At 45.5% G+C, this 13,314-nt stretch overlaps 2 protein-coding genes across 3 annotated transcripts in view; one reads left to right on the forward strand and one right to left on the reverse strand.

The window, feature by feature from the left end:
* Positions 1-12,947, reverse strand: part of SHE (Src homology 2 domain containing E) — an 83,358-nt gene extending 70,411 nt beyond the window's left edge. Inside the window, exons 1-3 of one of the 2 annotated variants that reach the window (XM_069218204.1) lie at positions 12,271-12,931; positions 9,068-9,562; positions 5,749-5,875 (exon numbers count right to left, since the gene is read on the reverse strand). In XM_069218204.1, coding sequence (XP_069074305.1) covers positions 5,749-5,875; positions 9,068-9,526 — 586 coding nt within the window. In that variant the 5' untranslated portion in view covers positions 9,527-9,562; positions 12,271-12,931. Of the gene's footprint in view, positions 1-5,748; positions 5,876-9,067 lie in introns of both variants that reach the window. The other variant, XM_069218203.1, reaches the window with a different exon arrangement.
* Positions 1-13,314, forward strand: part of TDRD10 (tudor domain containing 10) — a 696,763-nt gene that overhangs the window by 64,852 nt on the left and 618,597 nt on the right. The window lies entirely within an intron of this gene.

Below are 13,314 nucleotides of genomic sequence, written 5' to 3' on the forward strand. Positions count from 1 at the left end.
AAAACCTCACTAAAAAGTGGCACGGCTTATAAAAGCAGTGGAGTGTGACTCTGAAATATCCAAAGCAGCATTCTCCAATAACTTACCGGGCCTGTAGGAACAGTTTGCGGAAGTCTGCAGCCTCAAAAAAACAAGCACTGGCAAAGTAAATAGGTCTTGTCTTTGTATTCTATTGGTTTTGCCAATGTTTTTTAGCTACTCTGCATGGCTAGAGTTACAGAAAAATAAGCAAAGGTCTTTGACAGGGCCTCTTGCATCATTTTGTAGGATGGCGCCTGCAAAATTACAGAGGTGCTTTTTTTTCTTTTTAGCTATCATTCCAAGTTATATCTATAACTAAAAAAAAAACTAAAAAAACGTGCAAGTGTTTTTCTTTTTAAAGGTTGGTGGGCAGAGGGAAAGCAGAACAGGGGAGGGGGCAGCAAAGCACTGTGGAGAAAGGTGCCTCAAAAGCAACAGGTGGGAGGCAATGCAAAAGGAACAGGTGGGAGGCCTTGGGAGGATGAGAAAGCAACAGTGGGGGGAAGGCAGGAGCGAAAGCAAAATGTGGGATGGGGACAGCAACATGGATGGCATGGGTGTGGGGAAGCAATGTCGAGAAGCATATAGCTGAGGACAAAGGAGGGGTGGAGAAGAAGTCGGGTACAGAGGGAAACATGGAGTGCAAGAGGAGAGACTACACAAAGCAGACAGCTTGCAAACACATGCACTCAAATTGAGTACTTCACACAAAAGAACAAAGAAGTAGTGCTTGAAAAACAAGCAGTGGAAGCAGATACACCTGCCAGTCAAAGTTACTGTAAAGAGGCAATGTTCTGTTGGAGAGAGAAACACAAGACTGACAAGGCACAAATCAGAAGCAGGCAAATGAGAGTGACAAGGAAAGTCAACCGAGAGAACTCATAACATATCTGTCACCACTCTTGCTTTTGGTATTCTGCTTAAATCTTCAACTTCAAAGCATGTTAATGGTGAAAACTACCAAATCCCCTGATATTTATTTCATAATGTCTTGCTCATCTTGATGTAATGACATCGAAACACATGTCAGGGGTTGCTTTTGCTCATTCCAGGTTGGCTTGGATGGTATTTTACCTGGAGTGGTGAAAGGCTTTTGTAATTTTACAGCTCGGCAAAGATGGCACTGTGTCAATCCTATGCTTAAAAACTTTGCTAGAAAAACAGACATTTGAGGTGAGCAAATCTAGAGGATTGTTGGTGTTGCAGGGTGCTTCCTATTGGAGCTGCTCTTCACCTAAACTTGGGAACTACACAGAGTTCTCACTTATATATATACATATATATATATATTTATCACTTGCTATGGATGAAAATGTTTGCGGGGAAAGTCAGTTACCAGACACCAAGACAACAAGATTTAAAACGGGTAGATAATCTTGTCTCGGTTTCAAGTGTGTATAGCTCATCCACACCAGGTTTTTTTTTGCATCCTGGGATTTAAAGTCCCAGTTTTATAAAGGAATTAAAAAGAGTACAGATCTCAGGATGCAAAGAAAAACTGGTATGGATGAGATATGCAAGGAACTAGGAAACTTGAAAGCTCTGCAGGGACTGCATACATGGCAACAACTGGAAAGTAAAAAGGGGACTATTTTGACAAACAAAATAGCGATTATGTATTTTCCTCCAACGACTTGTATCGAAGTGGAAGCTAGTTTACCCGAGAGAAAACTAACATTAAGACATTTTGGCAGACAAAATCGAGTCCTGCCTAAATCTGGTGTACTGGCATGTGCCGTACTGCCAAGTATAGTGTTCAATCACATCTTTACCTATGCAAGTATGGCGCTGCCAAGTATAGAGTGCATGCACATTTCTACCTAAAAAAAAGCTACGTCCAGCAGTTGTTTACACTCTTGCAAACGTATCGGGGACGTACCAGCTTTCAGTATCAAACAGGTAGGCTGGGATGGATAAACACCTCCACTTAAAACACTTAAAACACTGCCTTTCACGGACAGGACGTGCCGAACAGACAACCGAGGTGTCCGCGCTGAGGCCTCGGGCGCCATGTTTGAGAGGTAAGGGGTGTCCCCCTCTGACTCTGCACCCCGGCCCTGTCACACCTAGAGGCCTCGGGCGCCATGTTTGAGAGGTAAGGGGTGTCCCCCTCTGACTCGGCACCCCGGCCCTGTCACACCTAGAGGCCTCGGGCGCCATGTTTACAAGCTGAAGCTCACAGCCATGGGCTCGCGTTTCCGGTCTGGAGGAGACGGGTCCTGGCGAGCTAAGGGCTCCTGAGGATGTGTGCCTGAGAGGCAGGAAACGGCGAGGAAGCTGTGCCCAGGCGGGCCGATAGCAACCATTCACCAGAACGGAAAACACGGGCCTGCCGAGGGCGCCTGATAATAAACAGGAGGCCGAAGCAATGGTGGCGCTGGGAGTGAACCGCACACGCTGGACAGGGGCTTTCACACCACCATGCTGGGACTCAGTCTCAGAGTGCAGAAAACTCTCACTGCGTCCGACGAAAGTCCCGCTGTGACCAGAAAGTATCTGCTGTCGGGCGTTGTATGTGAGCTTTACCCCCTCAGCATGTTCCATTTCCACAATGTGTATCTGCCCTTCTCATATATTTACGTGCACATACACGAACATCTCACAAACATAGATGAAACGAACCCCCTCTTTTTCCGACTCATCTAAAACACAAGCACCAGCCCATGGCACCTCACACCTGCCATCGCACATCACACCTGTCTATTAAGTAGGCCACTTGCGTACCCACTGTATCTCAGTTACCAAATGTATTTATCAATTACCAAACAGCTCCCACAGGAAACTATCACAGATATCTCCGTACTGCCAACCTTCCTCTCCATCCAAAAACTGTTAACTTGTATTGACTTAAAAGGGTATTACCTGCCACAAACAACTGATTTCACCTTCCTCGGAGACTCAACAGGCTGAGAGGTACGTCTTGCATATCTAACCCAGACGTCTCATCCACCATCTGCACCCCATGACCTTTTACACCTAGTACTTGTCTGCAGAGAGCTGAATAGACAGAAGGCTTCTTGAGTGGTGAAGCCACGGGTAAGGGGAAACAACGCACATAGGGGAGGTGGTTTCATATCTTGAGAGGAGGGTTCATAATAAACACTTGCCCTTAACCTACTACTAATCACCATAGACTTATTTGACCAGAACAGGATGCTGCAGGAGTGAAGTCAAGAATTCTAATACAAGCACATCTTTCCTTCTGCATTCACTGACCACAAGTACTTCTTGCTATCTTAGGCCTATTGGACACTCATGCTTCTCTAACCTACCACATACACCGTTCATCTAACACAGGCATCTGTTGCCTATCACAGACCCCTCTCCCTCTACTGACACATTTTACACCTCTCACTAACCTCTTCATTCTCCACATGAACCTTTCACTCATTGTAAACACAGTTCACCTATCTCAGACCCCTCAGGCCTACCAAAGACACTTCTGCCAGCTAGATATAGTTCGCCTATCTCCCACAAGGTCTCACACACCATTTCAACCCCTCGTCTAACTCTTCCACAGAAACCGATCACATTTTGCTACTTATTACAGGCACTTCTCTCCGTCCAAAGACACTTATTGTCCTCATTACATACCACTAACAACAGATACCTGCCAAAGGTGTGCCGTCAGCAGCCGGTGGCGTACAGGTGACTTGTGATGGAAACAGGCAAAAATTGGGAGGCTGCTACAACTATAACGCAAAAACTTCTCACCTCTCAAAACCTACCGCAGACCCTTATCACCTTCCACACGCTATTCATATGTTAGGTAAAGTAAAAGGTGAATGTTGAACTAAACGCTTAACATGAAAAACACTTCTTTTCTATCATACTCACCTCTTGCCTACCTTTGTTCATGAAAAGAAAATTCTTAATCATCACTTTCAGACACAGACGCTTCTTGTCTATCACAAGCATCTGTCATCTACGTCAAATGGATCTCAACTATGCGTGCACCTCCAATCAACTTCATGCAGCTCTTTCCTACTCCAGGCACCCCTTGCATACCCTCGGTTACACCCAGTGTTTAATTTGTAACAGAATAAGTGCAGGTAGCCAAATAACTGCTCACAAACTTTTAAATGTCAGTGCACCTAATATCAGGGCTTAGTCTTGAACAGACCTCATGGCTCTTCCATCCACTATCACACTGTTCATGCCCTTTTATCTCACTCGTGTAAATTCCTGCTTTCTCCATTCGCAAAGTGTTTTCCTTCTTTCTCTTGAGTATACCCACTACTAGCTACCATAGTAATCTTTCATGTATCATTCTGACAAACCACAGACCTCTCTCTCCAAATGTTTTTACCTAATAGAGGCGCGTCACCTGGGGCTCTCTCATTTAACAACGGAATATTTTGTGCCTTCAACATACCTCTCATCTATCCCAGGCAACTCTGACCAACCACTAGCAAAGCTTGTTTTTCATAGCCACTTGTTTTGAACCATATAGTTGTAGCCCATCACAGATACCCTACCAGGGAGTGTATGAATTTTATATTTTGCACTTTACAAATGCTGTGCAACATTCATCATGGAACCCACAATTAAGAAGGAGAGCTTGGAGATGCTGTTCTTGAGAATGATATGCGGTAGGAGTAATATACGAAAAGTGTGGGCCATGTAATCTTAAAAGTGCACACAACTTGCAATTGCTGAAGTGAGAAATTCCAGGCTTTCGGAGGACTGTGTTAAACCATACAATATCTTTATTAGACTTTCAACAGCTGGCAGTGGAGAACATTGAGATACACTAGCCAGTACCAAGTATGTGATCCTTTGAGAAAAGCGCAGTCTATGAAGTTTAAGGAGTTAGAAACCATTATGCTTTACATAACCTTTGGTAGGTAAAGAGCGTGTCTCCATTAGATGACTGAGAGCCCGCAACGGGCATACAGTGACACTGCATGCATTGATTGCAGTCTTTGGTGGAAACTAGTGAAACTTCATCAGAGCAAAGCAGCGAAGGAAAGGATTAGGACTATGAGAATATAGATACAAGATGACAGTGAATTAATGAGACTCCTGCAGACTGGGTGGCAGTGGAGCTATCAGACTTCTCTTCTGAGAAAAAAATTACAAGTATCTGAATACAAGAACTGTGACAGAGAAGCACAAATTGGCCCGACTGTATTGGGCCTGGGACGAGAAGGTAGTGAATTTATAAGACTATATGGGGTGTAGGATAGGGGAAAAGTGAAACTATGAGTATGCACTGGGTACTGGAAGTGTGTTAGGGAAGAAGTGATACTAGCAGTCTCCGCATGACATGTTATTAGGAAGGAGAGAGATTACTAGACTGTACTTGGTGAAGGATAGTTAAAGAATCGCACCATCAGCCTCTACAGGGTGCCTGATAGGGAAGATAACATAAGTCATTTTTGTGGACTGCATGTATACGATTGATATACAGTGCGCATTTACTGTTACCCAACTCACTGCTACTGATTTTATGAACTCCAAAAGAAAGATGGACTGAGCTGACCCAAGGATTGGACAATCTGTGACCATAGAGTAATACACAGATTCCAGCATCGTATGCATTAGTCCACCAGGCCAGCAGACTGTATGGGGTGCATGAGACTATCAGGCTATAGAGGGGCATGCAGTAATAGGAAAGGAGTGAGATAATCAGGCTGCTCTTGGTGTGCAACAGGGAGGGGAGGAGTGAGACTCCCAGACTCTAAAGGGTTTGTGACAGGCAAAGGAGATTTGGACGGAAGATACCTGTAATCATCTGCTGTGCATCATAGGGCTCTATGTAGCCATCGTTCTCCCCTGGGCGTTCTGCGTCTCTTTGCTCCTTGGTGCGTTTGGCATCATAGGGATCTGCATAGTCCTCAAGGATAATGACCTGCAAGTGAGACACAGGGGCCACAATCAATGTGAGACAGGTGGTCGGCAAAGATATATACTACTCGCAATCAGGGTGAGAAAGCAACACACAGGGTTAGCAAGGAGAGAAACGGCTCAATGTAGTGAGAAAAAGAAGCACACTGGGCATCAACTGAGACACGTTGGACATGGCCAGTGACAGAAGGAGAGGGACAGTATCAGCACTGTGAGACACAGAGATCATAATCAATTCCAGAAGATGCTGCATGGAGTTACCAACGAGAAACACAGGGGTCGCAATCGTGTCAAAAAGCGATCCACAAGATCAGCAGCGCGAGAAAAGGATCTGCAGCATGAGAACACGAGACAAGAGACCTCAACGTGAGAGGCAGGGTGTTACAGGGTAAATCCCAGGGATCACAATGTGAGGTAAGGGGTCAGAAACGAGAGACAGAGGAGCCACACTGAGTCACAGAAAATAGAAAGTGAGAGCCAGACGTCACAGTAAACGAGAAAGTGAAGCACAGGGTCAGCAGTGGGAGAAAAGGAGTCACAATCCTTGTGAGAAAGTGGCATAGAGAGTCAGCAATATCAGACATACTTTTCACATTCAATGTGAGACACAGGGTCAAAAACTTAAGACACAAGAGTCCACATCATAAACTGAGACAGGATGCATCAACGTGATGTACAAGGGTCCCAATGTCACAGTGAGACACACAAACAGAAAGATGAGAAATACAGATCCACAGTGTGAGAAAGTGAAACACGGCCAACAGTGTGGACATCGCGAGATGCAACAGTCATAATAATGTGAGAACATAACTATGCGTCACACAGAAGAGAAAGAGCAGCCAGCAAAGTATAGTTAGAATCAATGTGTGAAAGTGAGATGTGGAATCATCAATCTAAGGAGAAGGATTCTACAATGTGAGAACGAGAGACAATAGGCTAGAAAGCTTGGGATATGTTGCAACGTAAGACGTAGGGGTCACAATATGAGGCACAGGGTATTCAAAGTGAGGTACAGTGTTCCTGATGAGTCACAGGGGTCACAATGTGAGAAACAGTGGTCACAACGTGCGAAATAGATTTGCCACTGTAAGACGAGCGTCATAGTGTGAGGCACAGGGTTATTTACAATGGAAGTCACAGTGTAATGAAGTAAGACAAGCTGCCCTCAAAGGGAGACAAGTGATAACAATTCATGTCATATAGTCCGCACTGTGAGATGGTGCGACGAAGAGTTAACGATATGAAATATCGGTCGAATGCGTGTCCGAGGGGTCACATTGTGAGAAAGTGACAGCGTGTGGACTGTTAGAAAGTGAGAATTTAATAGACGTGGTTCACCGTGACAAATAGGGTGCAGTATAAGTAAGTGAGACATGGTGCCAAGAATAAGAGGCAATTAGACATAGAGAGGCGGGGGTCACAAAGGAGGTGAGTCAGACACAGGGATCAAAAGATGGGAGACACGAGTCTGAAATGTGGAACAGCACATGAGCCATGAAAGACACCTGGAAAGAAAGTAACAGTGATAAAGGAATACACGTGGGTTACAATATGAGAAAGCAATACATAAGAGTGACAATGTGACTAAGTGATACATGGGCCGCACAAATTAGGAAAGTGATACGTAGATGTTGTCACCCCAGACATGGTTCAGACGTGTGAAACCCAAGGTTGTCATTGTCACGGCAATACAGGTGTCAAAATAATAGCTTCCACCGAGAGGGGAGCAAGAGCTGGCGTGGAGGAAGTCGCATAGGGATGAGAAATGCAAGCTGACTAGTAATACAAATGTGTCATCTATGCAACACAGCGTGACAAATTATTTATGAGTAAAAATATGAGTCACCTTGGTGGTAAAATACAATGTGAGACATGGGAAATAGTAAACACACAGGGACGATGTGACACACTGTTACACAGGGTTCAAATGTGAGATATGTTGTGTTATGATATATTTAGTTATATGGCGAGTTTTGCCACTGGGTTTGTTCCGGGTCTGGTTTTGAAGATTACTTTGCAGACCAATTTCTGATCTTGTTTATGAGCTGTTAAGTCCCATGCAGTGGAAGGATGTTTAATGTTGTATTGTTGCAGGTGCTTATTGGCAATTTGGCTTACGTACGCCACAATGACATTGTAAGTCTTTGAATTACTTGACGGTACTAAGTGGTGCTGTGGAGTCCCTATATCTATCTGCTCGCTTATATGGACTTTTTGGTAGATGTTAAGGGATCTCTACAGATGTGTAATATTGTCTAATGGTGAATATTGATGTTATGGTTGAAAAATGTTGTGGACAAGCTAAAATCCATCTATGGGGCTCATTCTACACCCTATGGCAATGGAGATTTTGGTGTAAAGAGCAGTTTGCACAGAATTGGGATTACAGCATGTGTGCTAACAGAACACCAGTTTTTATCCAGCGAAATCTGTGCAGGGAAAATAGGACATGGAGTAATTACACAGCGACCACAGAATCAGACTCACGGGTTAATTAAACACTTACATGACAAGTAGAGACACATGGTGATTAGACACACACAGACTTAGTGTGAGACTTGGAGGTAAGTGACAAAACTGGGATTGTAGTACACAGAATACCCAATATGAAATGCACAGGGTCTGTGATACCCAAATGCGACAATGTCAGAAAGAGAGTAGTTATACACAGGGATCCCAATGTAATAAATGAGATGTTAGAGATAGATATTAGTCATAATGTGAAGAACAAGGGAGCTTTTGAGGGACCAAAAAGCCTATTTTTAAATTATCCATAATTGTGGTACTTCTAACAGTGCATGAAACCCGCACCCTTATAGAGCTCACAAAAACACCCAGGCTCATCAGTAGTATGTTCGCGAATGTGAACTTTTCTTGAAGGTTAACGCCTCCCAGGGTATAGTAGGAAAGAGCCTCATTCAGTCACATATTGGGCCTGTGCCTCTGAAAGGCCAATGGGGTTGGGATACAGTCAGTCACATACCGGCTCGCCATTTGACTGAAAATTTCCCAAGAAAGTATTTATTTTTTTAGGTGATGTCTAACTGTCACATTCTGCTGCATCCCAGCGGGCCTTTTAGAGACAGTGGGCTGACATAATATCTGTCATTACCAATGCACGCCAATCTTCTTCCATCTGGACAACAATTTAAAGACCACAACCCCATTCCACATTCAGATGCCAATTTCCCCTTACCACGTCCTGGCCGAGGTTCTTGCTTTTGTCAGCCTCGCTTCCAGGGGATGCTGGGGGCCCAGTGTCGTTGCCACTTGAGTTTGGTGCACTAGCAGAGAAGTTCTTGCCATTCTTATCCTGAAGGGCTGGATCCACCTTGATGAGCCGGCTAATGTAGCTTGAGCCTTTGGGTGCTCGGGGCATTACGCTTTCTTCTAAGTACCCCTCAGCTCGCGAGTTCTTCCTGCCCTTGCTGGGCAGTATTCCTGGCAGACTGTCCCGAGACAGGCGGCCATCTCTGTTGCTCCTCGCAGACAACTCTACAGCAGAGTTCTTTCTGTTCTTTCCTGGGCCAGCAGGCTCTGGGCCGAGTGTTTTGCTGGAGCCTCTGGGGTGAGGCTTCACTCCGGCAAGGCTGGCCTTTCCTCGCTCTGAAGCGGTCTTTAGGTTCATGGGGAACTCTTTGAACCACTTCGCCATCTGTTGTGCTGGCCTGGCCCCCAGCTTCAATATTTCCTTAAAAGTGTGAGATCAAAAGAGGATGCCTAGAGTAAACTGCGGGTGATGCCAAGACACAGCCTCTTGATCTCTGCAGAGTAGTAGTTCATGCAATTTTTTCTACAGAACTACGTCCACCTTCCCCACAAAAGATCAACAAAAGTCTCATGAGCTGCAATGAAACAAAACTCAATGAAAAACCTATTCACTGCACTCTCCAATACTTCTTCTACAGAATGCAAGTCCTGTCGTCTTCAGAAGTTCCAAGAGTCCAGCCATATCACATAGCGCTGCCCAGGACAAGCAGCCTCTTTAAGTTAAAGTTCAACTGAACGCTATAATTCTGCCTTGGCCCAGGTATGGATCAAGGCAGAATGCTGTCCGAGCTAGAGATCCACAATGTCCTAGTTCACAGGCCAGTATGGATGATAAAAATCCTGCCTTAATCCAAGAGACTGAAAGGGACCAGGAACACTGCACTAGCCAGGGAATAGGCCAAAGTCAATAACATGGAACTTAACCCAGGCATCAACCAAAAATATGAATTATGTCCTAGCTCAACGGAGAAATAAAGCAAGGAAAAGAAAGCTGCTCTTGCCTAAAGATGTCATGAATCCTGCCTTAGCTCATAAAAAGACCAACAATAAAAATCCTTCCAAAGTAGAAAACTCAAACTGGGTCAATACTCCTGACTGGTAAAAATTAAATATATTGTTGTATCCCACAAGTACTATAGCCAAAAGACCACTAAAAGTTAAGTATCTTGTTGTAGCCCACAAGTAATATAGCTAGGAGGCCAAGAATTATTGCGCAGCCCAGAGACCCTCAGTACTGGCCAAATAAACAAGCCAAGATCAGGAATTATGCAGCAGGCAACACACCAGCCAAAGTCAACGGTTCAAATACATTCCACATACAGATGTAAGACTAGAAGCATCATGATCAGAAGTTAAAAATCAAACCCCCAGGACTTCTTCTGAGGACGTGATCAGGGCCAAGTAGGAAGTGTTATGGTCTCTCCTAGGACTTTTTCTCCCTGAACTCTCTCTCAGTTGTTCCCTCCTGGCTCCCGGTAGGCTACCCTCTCTCAGTGGGGTTCTCTCCTCGTTCTCCCCGAGAAACAACTCTCTGTGGCGCTTCCTTACAGGTACACCGCCTTCCTCTTTCTCAAGAGTCCTCCTCCAAGATATCTCAGTACACTCTGGTGAGTTTCCTTCTGGTTTCCTCTCATGGGTTCCTCTGTTTGATTTCCTTAAGGGGGATCACCTTCTAAATCTTCCGAGGTAACCTTGTGTCTGTCTTCATCATTTCATCCCACTCTCTCTCACGGGGCTACCTCGTTCTCTTACTGTGTTACACACCAGACACCCTGTAAAGGCTTTCCTTGTTAGTTAAATATCAGGGCTTCCCTGTGACATCTATTCCTAAAGGGTTTACTTCATAGTTCCCAGTCTTGGGATTCCACCATGGACTCCCATTGGTTGTCTTCTTAGCTCTATATGGAGTTCTCTCTCTCACTGTTTTCTCCCCTGGATCTCAAGTGCTCTCGCGAATGTTTTACCCACAAGCTCTCCTATGGCGTCTTTTCTAATGCTCTTTAAGTCGTTGGTAAGGAGTTCCCTTCCTGATTTTTTTCCTCGGGAATTTCCCTCCAGGGCCACTTTTGGGAGTTCACCTCAAAGGCCTCGGCCCCTTTGCAGAGGTTGTCTTCCGGGATTAAGCTCAGGGGTTCCCCTCTTAGCTTCCCATCTGGGATTCCTGCCTGACCCTCTCTCACGTGTTCCCCTCCAGGTTCTGAGTGGGCTCTTTGGTACTCATGGGGTGCCTTTTAAGACTCTCTTAGTGTACCTGTCCCGTTACCGAAATGGCATGGGGCCTCCCCCCTTAGGGGCACCAGTCAGGGCATTGGTAAACCTCTATGATTCACCTGACCTCAATAACAATGGTGTCCAAGCTCCAAAATCAGAGATAATGGGACCAGATCATGAATTGGGACATCGACGAGGGGTGGGGCATCTAATCTGTCTTGGTGAGAAGTACAGGGCACTGCTAAGAAGTACTAGACCAGAACTGTGCTGGTTTACTGGCCTGTAATGCTGGGTTGACTCTAATCTTAGATCCTAGAGACAGAAGTCATAGACTACTGGATTTTGAATGGGACGGAACCTTTTAGCATTTGCCTTACAGTAGATACGAGGCACTATGTTGACGCTTCTTAATGGCCTAGGCTGGCCTTCAAAGCCTTGGAGCTCTCAGTCGTGTCTGGGCGTTTAGTTGCCTGGAAGTTTTCTGAAACCCTTATGCACTGAACTGCCCTGGTGACTGGGTGCAGTATCCTAACTGGTGATGCCCTCATGCACCCGAAACTCTCAGTATTCCAATATATGGCGCCCCAGTAACCGGCTCCGTCTCTCCCTGTGTCCTAACAGTTCTTAGTACTCAAACCTAATGCTGTGTGCGTGGGGAACCCCAATGCGATGAACTGCCCCGGTTTCAGGGTGCAGTGTCCTAATAGCTGATGGCCTCTTGTCCTTAAACTCTCAGTATTCAAATATATGAAACACAATCGCCAGCTCTGTTTCTCCCTGTGCTCCACCTTTAGTGAGTACTCTCATCGGATGGTGTATTGGTGGTCTTCTCTAACTGATATTATAGTCCGGCAGTCAGACAACTATCACTTTATCACAAAAGTCTCCGCAACTCACTGCATCCCGGCCGTCTCTTACCTCAGCCTTCTTGTTCTGAAGCTCCTTTATACCCTGGTATTCCTATGCTGCCATGTGCTTAGCTGCACCACAATATCCCGATAAATGTGGATATGGTACAGGTACTCCAGGGGATCCCTACCTTTCGCCTGATAGCGATATTGGAAAGACGCCGGTGCTTTCTTTCAGTAGATCTCTGTGTTCTGACAAGTCCCCGTTTTATGACAGATTGCGGTATTCCAAGGGAGTTTTGTGCTTTAACCAATATTTTTTTCCCGAAGTCTCCTTTTCTACGGATCTATGTATTCCTTCGGGAAATAAAGGTCCTCCGGATGCTCTGCAGTTTCTTTAACTTCGTATGTGAATGAGCCCCGTTTTCCGAGAGATGCGGAGCCCCGAGGGACAGTCGTATTTCACAGCAGCTCTATAGTTGGATGTGTTCTGGCATCCCCAGTTCCTTATCATCTACGAATTACAGACTTGTCCAGACTGATCTTTCCCGAACTGCCAGCGTGTGGGCGCGGTTAGAAGGGAGGCACGGCAGAGGAGAAAAGGCGTGGCTTTAGGACGCTTTTGGCCACAGCTAGAACTAGAAGGCGACGCAATTTACATATTCAAAAACAGGAAGGACTCTGTAGCTGCATTGTTTCCACAGCAGAATAGCGCCACTGTCATCTTTTCATTGGGGTTTGTCAAGTGGATGGGTTATACAGTGAGCCCAAGGCAATAACCTGTAACATATGCGTCACGCCTAAGCCCCGCCCCTGCCTACGGAGGCCGTGCCCAAGAGAGGGTGGGACTTAGTGATGGATGGATGACGCACAGTGCGGAAAGGGACGGATAGAGGGTTTCGTGTCCGACCTTGCGCGCGTGTGGCGTCATACGCAGGGGCGGAACTAGCGGGCGCGGTTTCGCTGAGGAAAATTTACACGAGAGAGAATTACTTAGCCGAGGGTAGGTGGAGGTTATTAATAAATCTAAACGTTTTGACAGTTAAAATCCGCCTGCTCTATCCCACGCGCTCTGTTAGTCTTTCGTAATCAGACCTTTCCCACCGAGTCATGA

This window comes from Pleurodeles waltl, chromosome 12 (assembly GCF_031143425.1).
Source record: "Pleurodeles waltl isolate 20211129_DDA chromosome 12, aPleWal1.hap1.20221129, whole genome shotgun sequence".
NCBI lineage: Eukaryota > Metazoa > Chordata > Amphibia > Caudata > Salamandridae > Pleurodeles > Pleurodeles waltl.